This window comes from Amblyomma maculatum, chromosome 8 (assembly GCF_055883805.1).
Source record: "Amblyomma maculatum isolate TAMU_Amacu chromosome 8, ASM5588380v1, whole genome shotgun sequence".
Classification (NCBI taxonomy): Eukaryota; Metazoa; Arthropoda; class Arachnida; order Ixodida; family Ixodidae; genus Amblyomma; species Amblyomma maculatum.
The window spans coordinates 85,996,366-86,020,221 of NC_139351.1; the positions used below are offsets into that span (position 1 = coordinate 85,996,366).

General features: G+C 44.9%; 2 protein-coding genes and 1 long non-coding RNA gene across 12 annotated transcripts in view; all 3 read right to left on the reverse strand.

Moving 5' to 3' along the window:
- Window positions 1-22,318, reverse strand: part of LOC146181694 (uncharacterized) — a 56,066-nt gene extending 33,748 nt beyond the window's left edge. Inside the window, exons 1-2 of the long non-coding RNA XR_014700278.1 lie at window positions 22,105-22,318; window positions 978-1,337 (exon numbers count right to left, since the gene is read on the reverse strand). This is a non-coding gene — a long non-coding RNA (uncharacterized LOC146181694). The remainder of the gene's footprint in view (window positions 1-977; window positions 1,338-22,104) is intronic.
- Window positions 5,968-11,651, reverse strand: LOC146181695 (uncharacterized). Of its 4 annotated transcripts, XR_014700274.1 has the most exons (5): window positions 11,379-11,651; window positions 11,048-11,266; window positions 10,795-10,957; window positions 6,952-7,038; window positions 5,968-6,408 (listed from the first exon to the last, which is right to left on the reverse strand). XR_014700274.1 is itself a non-coding variant. In XM_084576685.1 (4 exons), exons 1-3 carry the CDS (start codon window positions 11,552-11,554, stop codon window positions 10,801-10,803), a joined length of 552 nt encoding a protein of 183 aa, XP_084432811.1. In that variant the 5' UTR covers window positions 11,555-11,650; the 3' UTR covers window positions 5,968-6,408; window positions 10,795-10,800. The 4 variants fall into 4 exon arrangements, 3 of the variants coding, with proteins under 3 accessions (XP_084432811.1, XP_084432812.1, XP_084432814.1); XM_084576685.1 differs by lacking the exon at window positions 6,952-7,038 and having other exon boundaries at window positions 11,379-11,650; XM_084576686.1 differs by lacking the exons at window positions 5,968-6,408; window positions 6,952-7,038 and adding an exon at window positions 8,875-8,983 and having other exon boundaries at window positions 11,379-11,650.
- On the reverse strand, window positions 15,775-21,523 carry LOC146181696 (uncharacterized). Of its 7 annotated transcripts, none has more exons than XR_014700277.1 (5): window positions 21,221-21,523; window positions 20,890-21,108; window positions 20,637-20,799; window positions 16,759-16,845; window positions 15,775-16,215 (listed from the first exon to the last, which is right to left on the reverse strand). XR_014700277.1 is itself a non-coding variant. In XM_084576690.1 (4 exons), the coding sequence occupies exons 1-3, from the start codon at window positions 21,394-21,396 to the stop codon at window positions 20,643-20,645; spliced, it is 552 nt and encodes a 183-aa protein (XP_084432816.1). In that variant the 5' UTR covers window positions 21,397-21,523; the 3' UTR covers window positions 15,775-16,845; window positions 20,637-20,642. The 7 variants fall into 7 exon arrangements, 4 of the variants coding, with proteins under 4 accessions (XP_084432816.1, XP_084432817.1, XP_084432815.1 ...); XR_014700276.1 differs by lacking the exon at window positions 16,759-16,845 and adding an exon at window positions 18,551-18,827 and having other exon boundaries at window positions 21,221-21,522; XR_014700275.1 differs by having other exon boundaries at window positions 16,759-18,827; window positions 21,221-21,522.
- Window positions 22,319-23,856: the final 1,538 nt, after the last annotated feature.

A 23,856-nucleotide genomic window follows, 5' to 3' on the forward strand; every position in this document is an offset into this window, starting at 1 on the left:
ATAAAGTTTGATTCAACTACCAATTTCTCCCACAGTTTAGAAAAATGACAACCTGCATGAACGTTAGAATGGTGTACTAGGCAGCTTTCTTAGCCAGGAATGTGAACAGTTTTAATGTGCAAATTTTACTTTTGTTCAACAGAGAAAATTGAGCAAACTTTGGTATTTCCAACATTATTAAAGGGACAGAACACTGACCGAAATATGTAATGGGATTATGGTGGAAATTAAAAGCTATTGCCTCATAGTATAAATCCAGCACTACAATATCCAAGAAATAAACATTTATAATTTTAATTTGGCACTAAAAGCCAAATCATTGGCGCTATAAGCCCCTATAAGTGATGCATGCCGGGTAATCCGCCATGATGATGTCGCTGGCAGCAGACGGCGGGCAGTGCAGCCAGGGTGAATTGAGCAAGTGCCTTGTATTTCCGATGGTCCACCGACCAAATATGAGGCTTTTCGTGTGCTGCCCTACGTGCGTGCAATTTTCAGCAGAGCAGATTCCTGATGAACACACACGTCGACGCTGTGCCCGGAAAATCGGGTGCACTATGAAGAAATGCAATTGCAGTGCGACGCAGACTTGTTCAAGCTACGCGACAACTAACTGCCCTATGCGTCTGGACCTGGCCGCCTGTTGACATCGCCGGCATTCATGATTTCTAGTTTTAGCAAGTAGTTTTATACTTGCCCGGATTGGTGTCATTCTCACGTACGTGTGTTGGCCCGTGCGAGCCATTCGCATCGGCGTCGCTAGAGGAATCACTTGCCTTCTCGCCCTCATGCAGACGTATTGGAATCGTGAAGAACCCAAAGTCGGCCTGTCCGATCGCGCCTGCATAGTCTGCGCGCACTACACGACCATGCAGTGGTAGTGCCGTGCTTTATCGTCTGCTGCCAACGACAACATCATGGCGGATTACCCAGCATGCATCGCTTCATGCAAGCTCCCTATAGAGAAGAGTCCTTACTTGAACTTCGTCTGGCTTCTCGTGTAGTCCGGACGCGAACCTGTAGTCGTCAAATTCATCCATCCAGGCAGGCCAGCCCGCGGCGTTATGGAAGTCAAAAGGCCTCGGAGGCTTGATTCCCGCTGTTCCGAAGCGTTGTTTGTCGCTTGCCTCCGGAACGCTTTGATGCAGTTACTGGTCGTTCGCCGGTTGACAGGGCTGCAGCGGTGCTACGTTGGTGTCGGCTTTGATCCCACTTCTGACACCATATCAGATAAGCAGACAGACGCTCGTGGTACCCTTACCAAGAATGACCTCCTTTAATGTTTCGCCATCCAATATATATATGCAGCCAGAACGGTCACATGACTTCCGTGAGAGCTGGGTGAAAGAAAGGAAAGAGAAAGGACGGGCGTGCACAGTGAGTCTCAGGATGACGCCACAGTGACATTTATATTTAGGCACTGGGGGCAACTGGGAAGCAGTAACACAGTTTGAGAACCCTCCCAATAAATATTTTTTTTCTTTTTTTATACTGGTATTTCAAGAACTACACATGATAAGTATGTGCAAGTGGATTTGGCCACAAAGTGGATATCATGTACGCGAGAGAGCTTGAGGATTCCACGAGTAATTAACTAAAAATAAAATAATTAATTGCCAATTTGCACACTATTCCTACAGACGTCTAAAAATTCAAAAACGAGGCTCACCTTATGCTGACGGCCTTCAATTTCGCATTATTTGCTATTAGCATAAGAGAAAGTTGATTAATTAATTCTAGTTAAGTATGATGTCCGTCTTGCTGTAAAGCCACCTGCATAGTCCGCACAGACGTCTCTCTCGTAGTATTTGATATGACGTCATGACGTGTGGTGCTATCGTAGCACCTCACGTCTTGACTTCAGTTCACTCACTTCATTGTCATCAACAAATCAGCCATCACAGTCACTGCCCTAGTTACAAACCACTATCCTTACTGTCAGTACCACGTCAAATCCCGATTATATTTCAGTCTAAAACAGGAAAAATTTCACTCATGACGGTGCCAGCAAAACTGCCACGGCAGAACACAGAAGTTTAATTTTCGGTGGCTGTCCGCTAGTGTAATTAAAACCTTAAAGGGCCCCTGAAACGCCATTTACGTCCGTATTTTGATGCTACATGTGTTTAGAGGTGGTCTTAGTGAGCATCAAGATCACATTCAAAAAGCTCTGCGTGTTAGCTGTAATTTACAAATAATTTTGGAAAATTGCCGCTCGCAGCCGATTTGGGCGACACACCACCGTGCGTTTTCAGCCGCCCAGCCCATGCGACGTCATTGGGGTTAGCGTTATCATTGGCCATGGCCATATGACGTCACGTGTAATTTTTGCAATTATAGATTTTAAAATTAGCACTATTCTTCCTAAAAGAAGTATTTTATTCGTTAGTTATTATTGTACATTAAAGAAAGGTAAGAATTCTGCGCGCATCTTGATAGAAGCGGAACACTTCCGGCCGAGAGAGATCCGTCTGCTCGCAAAAGCACGTGTTGCCCGGTTGTCAGTCTTGAAATCTCGCGATCTCAACTGCTGCTGCTTTTTTTCTGGTCTGCAATGGACCACCATTGCTGTGTAGTTGGCTGTAAAGCCGAGGACAGGAAAGATGTTATAATGCGACATCGTGTCCCTACAAAGCAAGGTGTCACGCGGGAAAGCTGGCTCCAACGCGTCGGGCTGTCATCGTCGGACAAGCGCCAGGAGCTCAGAGTTTGTGGCCGCCACTTTTCCCGTGATGCATACCAGTATAATCCCAGTTTGGCGCAGCAAACTGGCCTCAACGTGAGACGTCAACGCCTCAAGTCCGACGCTTTGCCGACGCAGTTTCTCCCTGGAATGGTAAGTTTTCTGGGTTGCGAGTTATTGTGGAAACACGCGTAGCATGGCTCGGAGTCTCGCATGGAAGTGCATGAAGCCTAGCGCAAGTTTTGCAGGCGCAGATTCCTTGCGCGCAAACCGCTCTTGCGAGAGGACCACAAGTTAAGGCGCTGAAAATGTATGAAAGGGAGCTCTCGCCCTGCGGCGCGCGGATAAGGGGAAAAAAAAAAAAAAAGATAAGGCGACCTGCGCACATGGAACCATGAATTAACATACACTAACGTGTACGCGATCACAACAATCGCAGTATAATTTGCCTGGGTGGTGCAGTGGGCTAGGGTGGTCGACTGCTGTGCCCAAGGCACAGCGGCCGCTTTTCAACGGAAGCGCAAGCAAGGTGCCCGCGTACCGGTGCGGACAAAAGTAAACGGAGCACGCTTTTTCTTCATTTTTCACTCGGTGCATATTTGAAACTGGTAGTCGTGGGATGCGTGGACCGGTAGTAGACGCAAGTGCCCTTTCACGGACAAATATTTCCTGATCTCCAGTGAGGAAGGCAATTTGACTGAAAAAGCCTAGCTGCTCCGTTTACTTACGTCCGCACCTGTACATGTGCTGTGCGATGTCACTCAGTGCTGTGCGGCGCCTCGTCTGAGTCGAATTTGGGGCGTTGAACCCCATAAACCAAGCCTGACTTGTAATAAAAAAATACCAGCACACTAATAACAATACAGATCAACTGCATCCCCCCTCCCCCACCCCCCATCCACCTAAAGATATGCTTATTTTACAGTGCGTTTAGTCTGCTCTTGATCTTTGCCTTTTAACACCTGTATATGCATGTCTTTCTCATTCATGAAGCGGAAAATTGAAGGGGAACTTGGCTCGTTATGATACAATTAATGAAAGGAGCCAACAGTCGAGTCCAAGGTAAATGTAGGTTTTTTTTAAATACTTTTGTGGTGATATTGATCAGAATTAGTCCTGTAACGATTTTAGGCAGAAAGATGATTAAATACCAAGTGGAAGGAAAAATAACATGTGGTATATAGATAAAAAAAAAAGAAGGTATCCCCTATGACCTTGCACTTGCAGACTTTTGTCTCCTTTCATTCTCATTCATGTGCAGAATAATAAAACTGCCATTAACACAATGTTGATTACGCACAAATTTCCTTTCTTTTCCTAGCATGGCAAACCATCATCGCCAGGAAGCCCAAAAGACCTCAGCACTACATAGGTTTCCTTTGGACAGGTTAGTACTGTTATCATGGTATTAATAACAATGTATATATACTTTTATATTTATATTTATGAATATTTAGGCCACATATATAACTTTGGAATATGTTGCACGCATATATGATGGCTCTATTGCTAGAAGCTATATAAACTAGCACAACTGTTGCTATGTCATTATGCTTTCATGCAGTTACGTGTTCAACCATTGCTTCAGGCACCTACCGGAGGTGATCCAAATACCACAGCTCTTCCTGTAGAGGTGAGAATATTTTGGATAGTTCATTTTGTCCAGTGGATGATGCAAGTCTTTTGACATATGTACACACTTAATTTTCAACTGTACTGAACAGCTTTGTATTATATTGCATATGATGGCTCTATTGCCCGAGTAAGTAAGCTATGCAAATTAGTGCAAATGTTATGTCTGCTTCCATGCACAAGCTCGATGATCGCTTGAGGCACCTTCTGGAAGCAATTAAAATGTAGCTCTTCCTGTATAGATGAGATTATTTTGGAGTTCAAATAGTTAATTTTGTTTAGTGGATGATGCAAGGCTTTGGTGTGCACTGGCACACCAAAAAAAGAAACTCGGAGCACATATATTAACTGGATTAACATGGGAGACCCGACGTTCAAAAATAATGAGCTGCTGGATTGGTTCATGGAACAGTGTATTAGTCGACTGTCCTGCACTGTGTCTTTTGTTTGTGCTGCTAACATGCCTCCAAATTTTTCAGGGCTCTTGAAACTGCACAAACTACAGCTTGTCTGTGCAAATTTTTTAGTCATATCAGTTCTCCACTTTCAGAATATTTGTGTATGTGTAGCAAGTTGACAATGTTTGCATTTTGTTACGGGCAGTTCTCTATACAGCACCTGAAAATGAAAGCATGAAAAATTTCAAATCTGCAACCATCATTATAATTATGAATATCTGTCTGCAGGAAGAATCACCAGCAGGGCCTTCAACTACTCGCACGCATACTGTGGCAACACAATGTGGGAGTGCCATTCTGTTGGTAAGTCATTATTGATAAAGATGTTGTAGTGTTGTGAAAATGTATTAAAGAGCTATATGATTGATTACATTAAACGTAGATGGGGTGCTTGCGAATAATTTTAAATATATGAAAATTTTCCAGGCACACAGGTGTCTATTGGATTTAAATCTCTAGTCAGCACCAAGGTTTAATCAGAGAAGCCTGCCACCAGAGAAGTCGGTGGCAGGCTGCTATCACTGTCCAGTTACTGCTATCACTGGCCGCTCGTTAGAACAGAACTTCTTTCATCCACTTTTGTGCATTTGCTGGCTATGGCAGGCAAGAAAATTTGTCATTTAAGCACTGTTCATTAGGCAAAAAAAAAAAACAAGAAAACTTGACGAAATACGTCACCTATGTGTCACATATTCACTCATTCAAACCTGCAAATATACCCTCCCTGTGACACAGTCCATTCGAATGATAGCGTTCATAACTCTCATGCATGGCTTGGCATGATTAAGGATGTGGTAATACTCACAATGGGTCAACAAATATTGCCTTGATGAGTCTATAGAGACCATGCCTCATACATACCTTGCACACCACTAATCTCGGACGTGGTGTTAGGTTATTCACAGTTGCGTCAGGTAGCAAAAGGGCAATTTTTCCTTACATAATATGGTCATGCTGTGTCTGCCTAGTGTACATTAGTGCTGTCTTTAGAGCTACTACGGAGCCATCACATGCACTTTGAAGTTTAATTTTGCACAAATATTTGAACAAGTCACTAAGATGCACAAGGATATTTGATTCTGTTGTGAAAAAAATATAAGTTGCGTAGCCCTAAAGTGTACCTAATTTGCCATGGCATTTTTCTGTTCCCTGTTGATAGAATGAAAAAAAAAAAAAAAAAATGCATACCTACTATAAACTTTGACAGCAGCTTTATTTAGCACATTTTACAGCCAAGACATTCCAAGATGAACATCCACGGCTGCTACGTATTAGTTCATAATATTAACAATCACACGGCACCAATCGCTGACATCACTGCACTTCTTTTTCAGCGACCATCAGGATGAAACGGCCCAGTCAGCGATTGAGGAACCCCTCTACAAAGAGCGAAAATTCCTTGTGTTCGAGGGTTGCCTGCGGCAGCTTCTTGAGACCTGAACAATGTGCGGGCAAACAAGAACCCTTTACTTTAGCATAGCGGGAAGCCTTGTGACTGTGAAGGGGACATGCTCACTGCAGCATTCTTTCCTCTGAGAAAGCCAACCACTGGTTGAAGGAAAAGCAGCAAGAAATGTCCTCCTGGCTGCAGGCATCTTGCTCTCTCGCTGCGGTATAGCTTCAGTTCTTCGGTTCCTGCAATCCATTGGGGTGCAAGGCATCACAGAGAGGACCTATTACAACTACCAACGGGCATACTTGCTACCTGCCAGAAATGAGGTTTGACAATAAGGATATCTCTCATACAACATTCAAGTCAAAGTATATGTCATTAACTCGATAACTAGATGTCGCATCCTTTCATGACAACAACTTGAAGCTACAATGCAACATATAAAACATATAAAATGCAGCATATATGCAATAGCGGAGGCATTGCAGTGCAATTCACCTGTTACTGCACATCTCTGTTGCCTTTGGCTACATGTTTAATAGACCAGCTGCATGCTCTAGTATTGAAGGCATAATTTTTGCAATATTTTTTTTTTTAGTAAATGTGCTGTGAGAAAAGTGAAAAGCAATGCAGCATTTGAAACCTGCCCCCCTCATCCTAATATGCATTAAAACAATCACATGACTGCAAGTTTGTAGACTCTAAATTGAACATCTCCTTCTTTGCAGCTTTTTCAGCAAAGGCAAGCAGAACTTGCTAGTGAGCTTGTAGGGACAACAACAGACCTGGCAGGGGTTGGTCGCTGTGACTCGCCAGGCTACAGCGCATGACTTGCGGTGTACTAGCTGTGCAGAATGGAGCCATTTTGCACACTGCACAAGTTCAAGTCGGTGAGGTAATGCGACTCATCTTTTCCGACAACTGAGGTTCCTCCTAACATCACATCCTATCTTACGGCATTTCAACCCTTCTGCTCCAACTTCAGTGCACACGGACGCAAGTGGCATAGGCCTCAGTGCTGTTCTCGTTTAGCGCTACGACGACTGTGAACATGTGATTGCTTACGCCAGTCGGACTCTAAGCAAGACTGAGCACAACTACACCATCACCGAGCAGAAATGTCTCGCGGTTGTTTTCGCCGTGCAGCGGTTTTGCTGCTACCTGTACGGAGAGCCTTTCGTAGTAGTAACCGATCACCATTCCCTATGCTGGCTACTCAATCTCTGTGATCCGTCTAGTCGCCTAGCCCGCTGGGCACTTCGCTTGCAAGAATACGACTACAGCATTTCATACAAAAGTGGCCGACGGCACGCAGATGGAGACTGCCTCTCCTGGTTGCCAGCTGCCACGACGGAATGCGACGCGGACAACTTTGATCATTACGTCACTGCTTTATCTCAGAGATTTCCAAATACTCATACCTTTTGAACCGAGGAACACACCGATCAGCATCTGGAGTCGTTCTTAGCTGCTGCTCAAGACCCAACCTCGAACAGCCAGTTTTGCCTATGCCTATGTGATGGCCTGCTATACAAAAACGTTTACTCTCGTGGCTGCTTGCTCCAGGAAAGTGTCTTGTTTTTTTCACCCAGCCCACGACCAACTCTGCGAGTACGATACTTCATTAGATAAGAAGGCTGTGAGAATCCGTTTTGCTACAGACTGTCGGTTAACTGAATATTCTTTTTGGCTTTGTTTAAACCTTGACCTGGCTTAGTATTTTACGCTGTGTTTTTGTGTAACTCTCGCCCTTACTTACTATCTCTGGAATACTTGCTTTGTTGTTTTATAGTCTTCTTTATCGCAGTGTTTGTTCATTGTCGGTTTTTTTCTCTTGTCATTTATTGAGTCGTTTTTTATTACTATCATGTCCTGGTGTTTTATTAATTTTTTTTATGCAGTGTAATTTGGACTACTACCTATATATGTTCCCATTGTGTGTTAAAAAAGTGACTCATAAATTTATTCCTTGATCACACACCAACACACGCACTTAACTGGTTGACCGGCCTAACTTTTAACTGTGTTCTCAAACCTCATAGAGGGATGACGGGTAACCGTAAAGTGGATCCCGCGCCTCTGTTAATCGTTAAGGCGGGGTCGGTGACAATATAAAACAGACCAAAACTGCAGGAAAGGTATTACATATGCTAAAAAATTACAAAAATTACAAATAGGTCAATGAGCTGCAAGGATTCATGGGATTTGCCAACTTTGAGAAAAATTTGTGGCACAACCTGCATACTCTAGTGCAGTGAAAAGAACTGCTCCCCCCCCCCCCCCCCCTCCAAAAGAAATTGCACGAGTGCACTCAATTCTGCTTACGTGCAGTAATGTGAAACCACTGCGAATTATGTCACACTGCTTAAATTGGTCCGACACTACACTAGCAAACCTCGGCCGCACTCGTCCAGATGGTACTTCATGAAGATCACAATGTTTGCCGCACAGCTGAACAGTATGTTGTAGTTTGAACTTGATGAAGAGAAGGATGCTTACTGCGCAGCATGAGAGTGTGTTGCAAAGTGCATTGCTCTTACCGTAGACTGGGAATGCCTCAGCCCACATAACCAAAGCAGAAGCCAGTGGAGGCCGCTTGGAACCGTCAAAGCCGACAGCCCACCATCACACACCCACGTAACTGGTCGGAATGCTCTGCCCCAAGGCAGATGACCTCTTCCCCTTGGATAAGTGCTCCCTTCTTCTCTCCTTGCATATTTCATCGTGGTCTTTTTCTGCAAAGCTGTAAATTCTTCAGTTCTGCTCCTTCTATCTGGTGCTCTGTTCTATACTGCCTTTCGTTTTCCTTTGACTATCCTGCACAGATGAATAAAATGTAAACACCAACACTGGAAAAAGCGACCATGAAAAGAAGCCACAGAAGAGGAGATATGCAGATAGAAAAGCGACAGTAAAATCTAGAAACATATTCACAGATCTCAAGGAAGCAAGATAATAAGCCAAGCTGTCGACAAAGTTCAGGCCCCAGAAATTGCAAGAGAACAAGTTAAAAACATCCTTATCAACAGTGCCAAATGAATGAATTATGAAAGAAGCTCCTCGCTCTATAAAATGCCAGAGGGATAAATATTAGAACAGGCAATGACAAGGTCTCCCAGCCCAACTAAGTGATTCCTGCGGTACAGGCTACAAAATGAGAAGCAGTGGCTACCTTAGCTGGCAGAATTTGCGTACATATATTCACTGTGAAAGGAGAGCGATGTAATGCACAGTTAGATACAGCTGATAATCAAGAAATAGGGAATTATGTCCAGGCATGACAGCTGGTGATAGCCGAGACAGCTAAAATAAGGCTTTTAGAGCATTCGCTCTACTTCTCCCGTGCACAAACCTCAAAGTGAATGCAATGTTGACTTTGAACTCTCACGCTGTGCAGCAAACAATGTCATCTTTATAGCTTAGACATGAGAGCACTATGCTATTGCCACAACCTATCACACCTCGTAGTAAAACTACAGCACACTCTCCTCTGTACAGTAAACATCGCCTCCATCAATTTCTAATTGCAAGACATTTTCGTGCGCTACAATGATCATCGTCTTAATGTTTCATCTACTCCTTCTCCTTCATGAAACTTACGGAAATACACCATGCACATACGCCACCTCACTATAGACGGAGGTTGCAACCGTGCCAGACAGCCTGCCGAGACCATTGAACAAAGAGAAGCCAGACTAGCCCATTGCCAAAAAGCTGAGCAAGAGTGCAAGCGAGCCAAGATCAAAGTGGCAGCAGCAGCTGTGACTGCGGCCAATGGCTAACGCTCATGAAATTTGGTTCAAGGACGGTTGAACCTGCACAACGTTTTGAAAATATGCAGTGCTGCCCCTACACTTTGGCAAACACACCTGAAAGGGACCAGCTATTACTGCAGCTTGGAGATAAGAAATGTAACACTCTGCAAGCGTATTAGACTGTAAATAAATTCAAATTAATAATTCAGATCAGCAAATGCAGGAACAAGAGTTGTGGTTTGATCTGTGCTTCACCTGTATTACTCCACTGCTGGAATGGATGTATTCTGCGATCTGTTGTCATGTATTCACGGCTAGGAGTATCAATAAACAAACCTTCAAGCACTCATTTCATTGTGTCAGTATTGAGCACTCACACACTCGGTATCAATCAAAACACAGAATGCTTGTGCTGCCTCGGCATAAGCATTCTGTGTTTCGATTTTAATTTTTTTTTTCTATAAAATTCCATTCCAAATAAATGAATGTTTACGGTAGATGCTTAGAAGCATGTGCTCAAGCAGACTTGGCGATGCTCGGCATTGTCCTCCATTCTGTATTGTTTTTGGATGTGTATTTTTTTTTTACTAGGATTTGAATTTTCTTCCCAGGCTTTATTTTTCACTAACTAACAGTTCTACACCTTTCTTGCTTAGATATCTACAAGTTCTTGCACTTCAGAGGAATGAGATGTCTGTTCTTAAACAGTGCCACAAAACAGACACTTGACGCAGTGCATAACTTGGCGTTCATAAAATAGCATTCTCTATTTTTCCACCTTAAAAATAAACGCACTTCCATGCACCACTCGAAGCAGTGCGCCTGCACACGTGATAAAGTTTAGAATACAGTATGCAGTGAAGCGACAATCACCTCAGATTAAAGGGGAGGGTGCCTGAATCCCATGTAGCTCGCCGACGGAAATTCACGCCGAACCCGGCAAACGACGCAGGCTGGCAGGACCACCCTGTTGCCTTCGCCCAGCCTGCCCCAAATCCACTTGTTAAACAAGCGGTAGGCTATGAAGCGGTGCTGCCTGAAAATACCACGCTTTACAGTAAACGGATCATACACACACAAAAAAAAATAATGCGAATCTGTCACCTGACGCTTCCGCACTACCTACTTGTTTACATCTCCGTCTCCATCGATGTTCGCTCCCTCCTCCTCTCGTGCAATGTGCACAGCCCGAAGGACTTCGGGCGTTAGGCACACGCTTTGGAACGCTGGGTGGATCGTAATGCAGCCGCCGTCCTGCTGGCACACCACCAGCACCTCCGGCATGCTGCGGCAGCACACATCTTCTTCAGGTGTGGGCATGCTTTCGCAGCGGCCGCAGCGGCACCTGCGCATAAGTAAAATGTGAAAAGGCCGCGAAGCAAACACGAAATGGCATTTCGTGAAATAAGAAAGTTGTAATAACTTATGTGCAGTGGCGCGTGCGCCACGGAACGCACCATAGTAGGCCGTCGTCTCCGTTGCCAGCGGGTGGTTCAGAAGGGCCAGTCGATGGCGTGCTGCTGTCGTCGCTGTCTAGCGGATCACGAAACGGAGTATAATCATATGGATCAAAGTCCAGCTCGGCAGCGGCTTCACGCAGCCTCGCTTCGAGCTCGGGATCCATGCGATCCATGGCGACCGACACGCGAACCGCCGCTCCGCAAACACGAAGGGGAAAAAATCGGAGCACTACCGGAAGTAAACAAACCGAGAGTCGGTGGCGTCACTTCGTGACGCATTATGGGCGGGGCATCGGCCCGGACATTTTCTTTTTTTTTTGGCCGGCGCATCGGCGTGTATGAGTAGGGGGCTACAGTGACGGGAGAGGAGGAGCGTCATTTTTAATATGGAATATCTGCGCTATTAAAGATGTTAGCCTAAAATTTTTTTGCGCTTTGCTGACTAGCGAAGGCACGCCGACCGCTCGTGCGCCTTTCTTAAGCACGGCTTCAAGCTTTTCATGGGCCCCTGAAACGCCATTTACGGCCGTATTTTGATGCTACATGTGTTTAGAGGTGGTCTTAGTGAGCATCGAGATCACATTCAAAAAGCTCTGCGTGTTAGCTGTAATTTACAAATAATTTTGGAAAATTGCCGCTCGCAGCCGATTTGGGCGACACACCACCGTGCGTTTTCAGCCGCCCAGCCCATGCGACGTCATTGGGGTTAGCGTTATCATTGGCCATGGCCATATGACGTCACGTGTAATTTTTGCAATTATAGATTTTAAAATTAGCACTATTCTTCCTGAAAGAAGTATTTTATTCGTTAGTTATTATTGTACATTAAAGAAAGGTAAGAATTCTGCGCGCATCTTGATAGAAGCGGAACACTTCCGGCCGAGAGAGATCCGTCTGCTCGCAAAAGCACGTGTTGCCCGGTTGTCAGTCTTGAAATCTCGCGATCTCAACTGCTGCTGCTTTTTTTCTGGTCTGCAATGGACCACCATTGCTGTGTAGTTGGCTGTAAAGCCGAGGACAGGAAAGATGTTATAATGCGACATCGTGTCCCTACAAAGCAAGGTGTCACGCGGGAAAGCTGGCTCCAACGCGTCGGGCTGTCATCGTCGGACAAGCGCCAGGAGCTCAGAGTTTGTGGCCGCCACTTTTCCCGTGATGCATACCAGTATAATCCCAGTTTGGCGCAGCAAACTGGCCTCAACGTGAGACGTCAACGCCTCAAGTCCGACGCTTTGCCGACGCAGTTTCTCCCTGGAATGGTAAGTTTTCTGGGTTGCGAGTTATTGTGGAAACACGCGTAGCATGGCTCGGAGTCTCGCATGGAAGTGCATGAAGCCTAGCGCAAGTTTTGCAGGCGCAGATTCCTTGCGCGCAAACCGCTCTTGCGAGAGGACCACAACAAGTTAAGGCGCTGAAAATGTATGAAAGGGAGCTCTCGCCCTGCGGCGCGCGGATAAGGGGAAAAAAAAAAAGAAAGATAAGGCGACCTGCGCACATGGAACCATGAATTAACATACACTAACGTGTACGCGATCACAACAATCGCAGTATAATTTGCCTGGGTGGTGCAGTGGGCTAGGGTGGTCGACTGCTGTGCCCAAGGCACAGCGGCCGCTTTTCAACGGAAGCGCAAGCAAGGTGCCCGCGTACCGGTGCGGACAAAAGTAAACGGAGCACGCTTTTTCTTCATTTTTCACTCGGTGCATATTTGAAACTGGTAGTCGTGGGATGCGTGGACCGGTAGTAGACGCAAGTGCCCTTTCACGGACAAATATTTCCTGATCTCCAGTGAGGAAGGCAATTTGACTGAAAAAGCCTAGCTGCTCCGTTTACTTACGTCCGCACCTGTACATGTGCTGTGCGATGTCACTCAGTGCTGTGCGGCGCCTCGTCTGAGTCGAATTTGGGGCGTTGAACCCCATAAACCAAGCCTGACTTGTAATAAAAAAATACCAGCACACTAATAACAATACAGATCAACTGCATCCCCCCCTCCCCCACCCCCCATCCACCTAAAGATATGCTTATTTTACAGTGCGTTTAGTCTGCTCTTGATCTTTGCCTTTTAACACCTGTATATGCATGTCTTTCTCATTCATGAAGCGGAAAATTGAAGGGGAACTTGGCTCGTTATGATACAATTAATGAAAGGAGCCAACAGTCGAGTCCAAGGTAAATGTAGGTTTTTTTTAAATACTTTTGTGGTGATATTGATCAGAATTAGTCCTGTAACGATTTTAGGCAGAAAGATGATTAAATACCAAGTGGAAGGAAAAATAACATGTGGTATATAGATAAAAAAAAAAGAAGGTATCCCCTATGACCTTGCACTTGCAGACTTTTGTCTCCTTTCATTCTCATTCATGTGCAGAATAATAAAACTGCCATTAACACAATGTTGATTACGCACAAATTTCCTTTCTTTTCCTAGCATGGCAAACCATCATCGCCAGGAAGCCCAAAAGACCTCAGCACTACACAGGTTTCCTTTGGACAGGTTAGTACTGTTATCATGGTATTAATAACAATGTATATATACTTTTATATTTATATTTATGAATATTTAGGCCACATATATAACTTTGGAATATGTTGCACGCATATATGATGGCTCTATTGCTAGAAGCTATATAAACTAGCACAACTGTTGCTATGTCATTATGCTTTCATGCAGTTACGTGTTCAACCATTGCTTCAGGCACCTACCGGAGGTGATCCAAATACCACAGCTCTTCCTGTAGAGGTGAGAATATTTTGGATAGTTCATTTTGTCCAGTGGATGATGCAAGTCTTTTGACATATGTACACACTTAATTTTCAACTGTACTGAACAGCTTTGTATTATATTGCATATGATGGCTCTATTGCCCGAGTAAGTAAGCTATGCAAATTAGTGCAAATGTTATGTCTGCTTCCATGCACAAGCTCGATGATCGCTTGAGGCACCTTCTGGAAGCAATTAAAATGTAGCTCTTCCTGTATAGATGAGATTATTTTGGAGTTCAAATAGTTAATTTTGTTTAGTGGATGATGCAAGGCTTTGGTGTGCACTGGCACACCAAAAAAAGAAACTCGGAGCACATATATTAACTGGATTAACATGGGAGACCCGACGTTCAAAAATAATGAGCTGCTGGATTGGTTCATGGAACAGTGTATTAGTCGACTGTCCTGCACTGTGTCTTTTGTTTGTGCTGCTAACATGCCTCCAAATTTTTCAGGGCTCTTGAAACTGCACAAACTACAGCTTGTCTGTGCAAATTTTTTAGTCATATCAGTTCTCCACTTTCAGAATATTTGTGTATGTGTAGCAAGTTGACAATGTTTGCATTTTGTTACGGGCAGTTCTCTATACAGCACCTGAAAATGAAAGCATGAAAAATTTCAAATCTGCAACCATCATTATAATTATGAATATCTGTCTGCAGGAAGAATCACCAGCAGGGCCTTCAACTACTCGCACGCATACTGTGGCAACACAATGTGGGAGTGCCATTCTGTTGGTAAGTCATTATTGATAAAGATGTTGTAGTGTTGTGAAAATGTATTAAAGAGCTATATGATTGATTACATTAAACGTAGATGGGGTGCTTGCGAATAATTTTAAATATATGAAAATTTTCCAGGCACACAGGTGTCTATTGGATTTAAATCTCTAGTCAGCACCAAGGTTTAATCAGAGAAGCCTGCCACCAGAGAAGTCGGTGGCAGGCTGCTATCACTGTCCAGTTACTGCTATCACTGGCCGCTCGTTAGAACAGAACTTCTTTCATCCACTTTTGTGCATTTGCTGGCTATGGCAGGCAAGAAAATTTGTCATTTAAGCACTGTTCATTAGGCAAAAAAAAAAAACAAGAAAACTTGACGAAATACGTCACCTATGTGTCACATATTCACTCATTCAAACCTGCAAATATACCCTCCCTGTGACACAGTCCATTCGAATGATAGCGTTCATAACTCTCATGCATGGCTTGGCATGATTAAGGATGTGGTAATACTCACAATGGGTCAACAAATATTGCCTTGATGAGTCTATAGAGACCATGCCTCATACATACCTTGCACACCACTAATCTCGGACGTGGTGTTAGGTTATTCACAGTTGCGTCAGGTAGCAAAAGGGCAATTTTTCCTTACATAATATGGTCATGCTGTGTCTGCCTAGTGTACATTAGTGCTGTCTTTAGAGCTACTACGGAGCCATCACATGCACTTTGAAGTTTAATTTTGCACAAATATTTGAACAAGTCACTAAGATGCACAAGGATATTTGATTCTGTTGTGAAAAAAATATAAGTTGCGTAGCCCTAAAGTGTACCTAATTTGCCATGGCATTTTTCTGTTCCCTGTTGATAGAATGAAAAAAAAAAAAAAAAATGCATACCTACTATAAACTTTGACAGCAGCTTTATTTAGCACATTTTACAGCCAAGACATTCCAAGATGAACATCCACGGCTGCTACGTATTAGTTCATAATATTAACAATCACACGGCACCAATCGCTGACATCACTGCACTTCTTTTTCAGCGACCATCAGGATGAAACGGCCCAGTCAGCGATTGAGGAACCCCTCTACAAAGAGCGAAAATTCCTTGTGTTCGAGGGTTGCCTGCGGCAGCTTCTTGAGACCTGAACAATGTGCGGGCAAACAAGAACCCTTTACTTTAGCATAGCGGGAAGCCTTGTGACTGTGAAGGGGACATGCTCACTGCAGCATTCTTTCCTCTGAGAAAGCCAACCACTGGTTGAAGGAAAAGCAGCAAGAAATGTCCTCCTGGCTGCAGGCATCTTGCTCTCTCGCTGCGGTATAGCTTCAGTTCTTCGGTTCCTGCAATCCATTGGGGTGCAAGGCATCACAGAGAGGACCTATTACAACTACCAACGGGCATACTTGCTACCTGCCAGAAATGAGGTTTGACAATAAGGATATCTCTCATACAACATTCAAGTCAAAGTATATGTCATTAACTCGATAACTAGATGTCGCATCCTTTCATGACAACAACTTGAAGCTACAATGCAACATATAAAACATATAAAATGCAGCATATATGCAATAGCGGAGGCATTGCAGTGCAATGCACCTGTTACTGCACATCTCTGTTGCCTTTGGCTACATGTTTAATAGACCAGCTGCATGCTCTAGTATTGAAGGCATAATTTTTGCAATATTTTTTTTTTTAGTAAATGTGCTGTGAGAAAAGTGAAAAGCAATGCAGCATTTGAAACCTGCCCCCCTCATCCTAATATGCATTAAAACAATCACATGACTGCAAGTTTGTAGACTCTAAATTGAACATCTCCTTCTTTGCAGCTTTTTCAGCAAAGGCAAGCAGAACTTGCTAGTGAGCTTGTAGGGACAACAACAGACCTGGCAGGGGTTGGTCGCTGTGACTCGCCAGGCTACAGCGCATGACTTGCGGTGTACTAGCTGTGCAGAATGGAGCCATTTTGCACACTGCACAAGTTCAAGTCGGTGAGGTAATGCGACTCATCTTTTCCGACAACTGAGGTTCCTCCTAACATCACATCCTATCTTACGGCATTTCAACCCTTCTGCTCCAACTTCAGTGCACACGGACGCAAGTGGCATAGGCCTCAGTGCTGTTCTCGTTTAGCGCTATGACGACTGTGAACATGTGATTGCTTACGCCAGTCGGACTCTAAGCAAGACTGAGCACAACTACACCATCACCGAGCAGAAATGTCTCGCGGTTGTTTTCGCCGTGCAGCGGTTTTGCTGCTACCTGTACGGAGAGCCTTTCGTAGTAGTAACCGATCACCATTCCCTATGCTGGCTACTCAATCTCTGTGATCCGTCTAGTCGCCTAGCCCGCTGGGCACTTCGCTTGCAAGAATACGACTACAGCATTTCATACAAAAGTGGCCGACGGCACGCAGATGGAGACTGCCTCTCCTGGTTGCCAGCTGCCACGACGGAATGCGACGCGGACAACTTTGATCATTACGTCACTGCTTTATCTCAGAGATTTCCAAATACTCATACCTTTTGATCCGAGGAACACACCGATCAGCATCTGGAGTCGTTCTTAGCTGCTGCTCGAGACCCAACCTCGAACAGCCAGTTTTGCCTATGCCTATGTGATGGCCTGCTATACAAAAACGTTTACTCTCGTGGCTGCTTGCTCCAGGAAAGTGTCTTGTTTTTTTCACCCAGCCCACGACCAACTTGTCGTCCCCACTCCCTGTACGGCCGCCGCTACCGGCCAACTCTGCGAGTACGATACTTCATTAGATAAGAAGGCTGTGAGAATCCGTTTTGCTACAGACTGTCGGTTAATTGAATATTCTTTTTGGCTTTGTTTAAACCTTGACCTGGCTTAGTATTTTACGCTGTGTTTTTGTGTAACTCTCGCCCTTACTTACTATCTCTGGAATACTTGCTTTGTTGTTTTATAATCTTCTTTATCGCAGTGTTTGTTCATTGTCGGTTTTTTTCTCTTGTCATTTATTGAGTCGTTTTTTATTACTATCATGTCCTGGTGTTTTATTAATTTTTTTTATGCAGTGTAATTTGGACTACTACCTATATATGTTCCCATTGTGTGTTAAAAAAGTGACTCATAAATTTATTCCTTGATCACACACCAACACACGCACTTAACTGGTTGACCGGCCTAACTTTTAACTGTGTTCTCAAACCTCATAGAGGGACGACGGGTAACCGTAAAGTGGATCCCGCGCCTCTGTTAATCGTTAAGGCGGGGTCGGTGACAATATAAAACAGACCAAAACTGCAGGAAAGGTATTACATATGCTAAAAAATTACAAAAATTACAAATAGGTCAATGAGCTGCAAGGATTCATGGGATTTGCCAACTTTGAGAAAAATTTGTGGCACAACCTGCATACTCTAGTGCAGTGAAAAGAACTGCTCCCCCCCCCCCCTCCAAAAGAAATTGCACGAGTGCACTCAATTCTGCCTACGTGCAGTAATGTGAAACCACTGCGAATTATGTCACACTGCTTAAATTGGTCCGACACTACACTAGCAAACCTCGGCCGCACTCGTCCAGATGGTACTTCATGAAGATCACAATGTTTGCCGCACAGCTGAACAGTATGTTGTAGTTTGAACTTGATGAAGAGAAGGATGCTTACTGCGCAGCATGAGAGTGTGTTGCAAAGTGCATTGCTCTTACCGTAGACTGGGAATGCCTCAGCCCACATAACCAAAGCAGAAGCCAGTGGAGGCCGCTTGGAACCGTCAAAGCCGACAGCCCACCATCACACACCCACGTAACTGGTCGGAATGCTCTGCCCCAAGGCAGATGACCTCTTCCCCTTGGATAAGTGCTCCCTTCTTCTCTCCTTGCAAATTTCATCGTGGTCTTTTTCTGCAAAGCTGTAAATTCTTCAGTTCTGCTCCTTCTATCTGGTGCTCTGTTCTATACTGCCTTTCGTTTTCCTTTGACTATCCTGCACAGATGAATAAAATGTAAACACCAACACTGGAAAAAGCGACCATGAAAAGAAGCCACAGAAGAGGAGATATGCAGATAGAAAAGCGACAGTAAAATCTAGAAACATATTCACAGATCTCAAGGAAGCAAGATAATAAGCCAAGCTGTCGACAAAGTTCAGGCCCCAGAAATTGCAAGAGAACAAGTTAAAAACATCCTTATCAACAGTGCCAAATGAATGAATTATGAAAGAAGCTCCTCGCTCTATAAAATGCCAGAGGGATAAATATTAGAACAGGCAATGACAAGGTCTCCCAGCCCAACTAAGTGATTCCTGCGGTACAGGCTACAAAATGAGAAGCAGTGGCTACCTTAGCTGGCAGAATTTGCGTACATATATTCACTGTGAAAGGAGAGCGATGTAATGCACAGTTAGATACAGCTGATAATCAAGAAATAGGGAATTATGTCCAGGCATGACAGCTGGTGATAGCCGAGACAGCTAAAATAAGGCTTTTAGAGCATTCGCTCTACTTCTCCCGTGCACAAACCTCAAAGTGAATGCAATGTTGACTTTGAACTCTCACGCTGTGCAGCAAACAATGTCATCTTTATAGCTTAGACATGAGAGCACTATGCTATTGCCACAACCTATCACACCTCGTAGTAAAACTACAGCACACTCTCCTCTGTACAGTAAACATCGCCTCCATCAATTTCTAATTGCAAGACATTTTCGTGCGCTACAATGATCATCGTCTTAATGTTTCATCTACTCCTTCTCCTTCATGAAACTTACGGAAATACACCATGCACATACGCCACCTCACTATAGACGGAGGTTGCAACCGTGCCAGACAGCCTGCCGAGACCATTGAACAAAGAGAAGCCAGACTAGCCCATTGCCAAAAAGCTGAGCAAGAGTGCAAGCGAGCCAAGATCAAAGTGGCAGCAGCAGCTGTGACTGCGGCCAATGGCTAACGCTCATGAAATTTGGTTCAAGGACGGTTGAACCTGCACAACGTTTTGAAAATATGCAGTGCTGCCCCTACACTTTGGCAAACACACCTGAAAGGGACCAGCTATTACTGCAGCTTGGAGATAAGAAATGTAACACTCTGCAAGCGTATTAGACTGTAAATAAATTCAAATTAATAATTCAGATCAGCAAATGCAGGAACAAGAGTTGTGGTTTGATCTGTGCTTCACCTGTATTACTCCACTGCTGGAATGGATGTATTCTGCGATCTGTTGTCATGTATTCACGGCTAGGAGTATCAATAAACAAACCTTCAAGCACTCATTTCATTGTGTCAGTATTGAGCACTCACACACTTGGTATCAATCAAAACACAGAATGCTTGTGCTGCCTCGGCATAAGCATTCTGTGTTTCGATTTTAATTTTTTTTTCTATAAAATTCCATTCCAAATAAATGAATGTTTACGGTAGATGCTTAGAAGCATGTGCTCAAGCAGACTTGGCGATGCTCGGCATTGTCCTCCATTCTGTATTGTTTTTGGATGTGTATTTTTTTTTACTAGGATTTGAATTTTCTTCCCAGGCTTTATTTTTCACTAACTAACAGTTCTACACCTTTCTTGCTTAGATATCTACAAGTTCTTGCACTTCAGAGGAATGAGATGTCTGTTCTTAAACAGTGCCACAAAACAGACACTTGACGCAGTGCATAACTTGGCGTTCATAAAATAGCATTCTCTATTTTTCCACCTTAAAAATAAACGCACTTCCATGCACCACTCGAAGCAGTGCGCCTGCACACGTGATAAAGTTTAGAATACAGTATGCAGTGAAGCGACAATCACCTCAGATTAAAGGGGAGGGTGCCTGAATCCCATGTAGCTCGCCGACGGAAATTCACGCCGAACCCGGCAAACGACGCAGGCTGGCAGGACCACCCTGTTGCCTTCGCCCAGCCTGCCCCAAATCCACTTGTTAAACAAGCGGTAGGCTATGAAGCGGTGCTGCCTGAAAATACCACGCTTTACAGTAAACGGATCATACACACACAAAAAAAAATAATGCGAATCTGTCACCTGACGCTTCCGCACTACCTACTTGTTTACATCTCCGTCTCCATCGATGTTCGCTCCCTCCTCCTCTCGTGCAATGTGCACAGCCCGAAGGACTTCGGGCGTTAGGCACACGCTTTGGAACGCTGGGTGGATCGTAATGCAGCCGCCGTCCTGCTGGCACACCACCAGCACCTCCGGCATGCTGCGGCAGCACACATCTTCTTCAGGTGTGGGCATGCTTTCGCAGCGGCCGCAGCGGCACCTGCGCATAAGTAAAATGTGAAAAGGCCGCGAAGCAAACACGAAATGGCATTTCGTGAAATAAGAAAGTTGTAATAACTTATGTGCAGTGGCGCGTGCGCCACGGAACGCACCATAGTAGGCCGTCGTCTCCGTTGCCAACGGGTGGTTCAGAAGGGCCAGTCGATGGCGTGCTGCTGTCGTCGCTGTCTAGCGGATCACGAAACGGAGTATAATCATATGGATCAAAGTCCAGCTCGGCAGCGGCTTCACGCAGCCTCGCTTCGAGCTCGGGATCCATGCGATCCATGGCGACCGACACGCGAACCGCCGCTCCGCAAACACGAAGGGGAAAAAATCGGAGCACTACCGGAAGTAAACAAACCGAGAGTCGGTGGCGTCACTTCGTGACGCATTATGGGCGGGGCATCGGCCCGGACATTTTCTTTTTTTTTTGGCCGGCGCATCGGCGTGTATGAGTTGAGGGCTACAGTGACGGGAGAGGAGGAGCGTCATTTTTAATATGGAATATCTGCGCTATTAAAGATGTTAGCCTAAAATTTTTTTGCGCTTTGCTGACTAGCGAAGGCACGCCGACCGCTCGTGCGCCTTTCTTAAGCACGGCTTCAAGCTTTTCATGGGCCCTTTACACTAGTTGTACTTGTTTGTTCGCGATGAACCAATTCTAAAGGCAGTCTTGCAAACTGCATCACATAAGTTACTAGCATATTTAGGTAAGAAGGCAGCTTTGGCCACGGCAAATTAATCTACACGAGCGGCTAGACATTTGCAAAGTTTTGCACTGGCTGGTAAAAGCGCAAACGGGTCTGAACCCAAGTACGTTTGTACAGCGCGCGCGATGGCAAAACAAACCTTCATGAGCGACTTGCTGCGGCTTTAGATACACTGAACAGTACGAAAACATCGACAATAACTGCAAAATGCCTGAGCTTGCGTACCCGCTTGAACACGAAGTTACAGTTTATGTAGTAGGAAGTAAAGTTTACACTGTACTTACGCTCCAGAAGAAAAATTTCGCCGCTGTCTACGATCGTTTCACGGTGGGGTGGTCTACATGGTCGTCGCCATTGCTAAAGCCGGAACCGCATGGCGCGATTTAGGCCGCGATTGCAGCGTGGATGGTGGGACGCGCGCGTCATTCTGACGCGTTCCCACTAGTTCCCACTATGAAATCGCGCCGCCGCGCTGTTCTACGCTTCGTAGAAAAAAAAACGCCGCGCGCGGCGCGTCCACTGACGTCACGGCCGGCGTCCACCAATCAGCGTGCAGTCACGTGTCATTTTGGTTTTTTGGTTTGCCAACAGATGGCTCTGCTCTCCGTGCATCTCTGCGGAACCTTTTCGGCCACGGCTGGTCTCGAGGAAGAGAGCGCTTCTCTTCTCGCGCACTCTCTCCCTCGAGACCGGCCGTGCCTCGCTAAAGCTGGTGCGCGCGTCCAAGGCAAGGTCAATTCCAAGGAGCCACGTGCTTCACGTATCGTGTTCGTTCGCGCGTAGTGTTTCGCACGCAATGTTGCTGTTCGAAATTAAGTTTGATAAATATACTTTGGAGGAAATGTCGCTGTATAATTACATGATGATTGTTTTTATTGTAGTGTCCTGTAATTTAAAGGGCATATTATATAGGCCGATATATGGGGTAACAGAGATAACTCATCTCGTTGGGAGTTATGTGGTCTGGCAACCCGGAAAACGCGGCGCGACACCGCCGCTCAATTTTTCTCGTGCGGTTGCTCGCGCGTCGGCGGCAACGCGGCCGTATGCCGCGCGTCACATTTTTCGCTCGCGAAAAACGCTCCATGCGGTTCCGGCTTAAAATGCTTACTGCGATGCGGCCTTTTCTGGCTGAAATTTTTGTCCAACTGACGAACTGCATATATTACTAAATTTAAACCACCGTGATTTTAACTAAGCCTCAACGACTAAATCTAAAACTGGCAGGCAGATTGCACACTTATACACAAAGTGCGAGGAAATGAAATTTACTTATTTTTCAGAGATTGGTTTCGGTTTCTCTAAGACGACAACGGCCTATTGCGCACTCTTGCATCAGTAGAAAACGACTTTATTAAACATTAAATAAAGACTTGGATTGGACGAAAGCACCGATCGAATTGCTGTGCGTGCCGAACAGGTTGCAGCAGTTCCTCTACCACCTGATCAATTATATGTTACCATTACATTACTACGGGCTCTTCTAGTGCACATCCTTCTTTCCATTTTCCTACATACTACGTGTACTGCATTTATTCGCAGCTCTAAAACACATGCAGAAAGTTAGGGCGGCAGAAAGTTAGGTGGGCGGATGAGATTAAGAAGTTCGCAGGGGAGAGGCCTTTGCCCTACACTGGGTATAGTCAGGCTGATGATGATGATGATAAAACACATGCACTGTGGAGGTCGTCTGCGAGACCAACATGCATTTCCTTGAGGCCTTTTCTCGCCGCTTTTGCCTTTCGCAGATATGGGTGTTCATCTGTGTACACATTTGCTGCAAATAAAATTTCCAGTTTCATGTACTGAACTAAGACCCTGCTGAAATGAATGCCTTTTATCTTTAAGGAAACCACAATATCCCAGTTGTCCACCCCTTTTCAGCTTAAAACTACAATCCTTCCTCATGATCAAAAAAAAAGCTAAAAGTACACGAAGGACGACACGGACAAGCGACACGGAGAAGTGACCAGTATAAATTGCGTGCTTCAGCAATAAACCCCATTTGCGAGTTAGCGCTTGTCCGCGTCGTCCTT

What these genes read in the sequence shown, in the direction of transcription:
- LOC146181696 (XM_084576690.1), bottom strand. Translation starts at nt 21,396, where the DNA reads ATGGATCGCATGGATCCCGAGCTCGAAGCGAGGCTGCGTGAAGCCGCT. An exon ending in GGAGACGACGGCCTACTATG is followed by an intron (nt 21,109 to 21,220) that starts GTGCGTTCCGTG and finishes ACTTATGCGCAG; the next exon opens with GTGCCGCTGCGGCCGCTGCG. An exon ending in GGAGACGGAGATGTAAACAA is followed by an intron (nt 20,800 to 20,889) that starts GTAGGTAGTGCG and finishes TGGTATTTTCAG; the next exon opens with GCAGCACCGCTTCATAGCCT.
- LOC146181695 (XM_084576685.1), bottom strand. Translation starts at nt 11,554, where the DNA reads ATGGATCGCATGGATCCCGAGCTCGAAGCGAGGCTGCGTGAAGCCGCT. An exon ending in GGAGACGACGGCCTACTATG is followed by an intron (nt 11,267 to 11,378) that starts GTGCGTTCCGTG and finishes ACTTATGCGCAG; the next exon opens with GTGCCGCTGCGGCCGCTGCG. An exon ending in GGAGACGGAGATGTAAACAA is followed by an intron (nt 10,958 to 11,047) that starts GTAGGTAGTGCG and finishes TGGTATTTTCAG; the next exon opens with GCAGCACCGCTTCATAGCCT.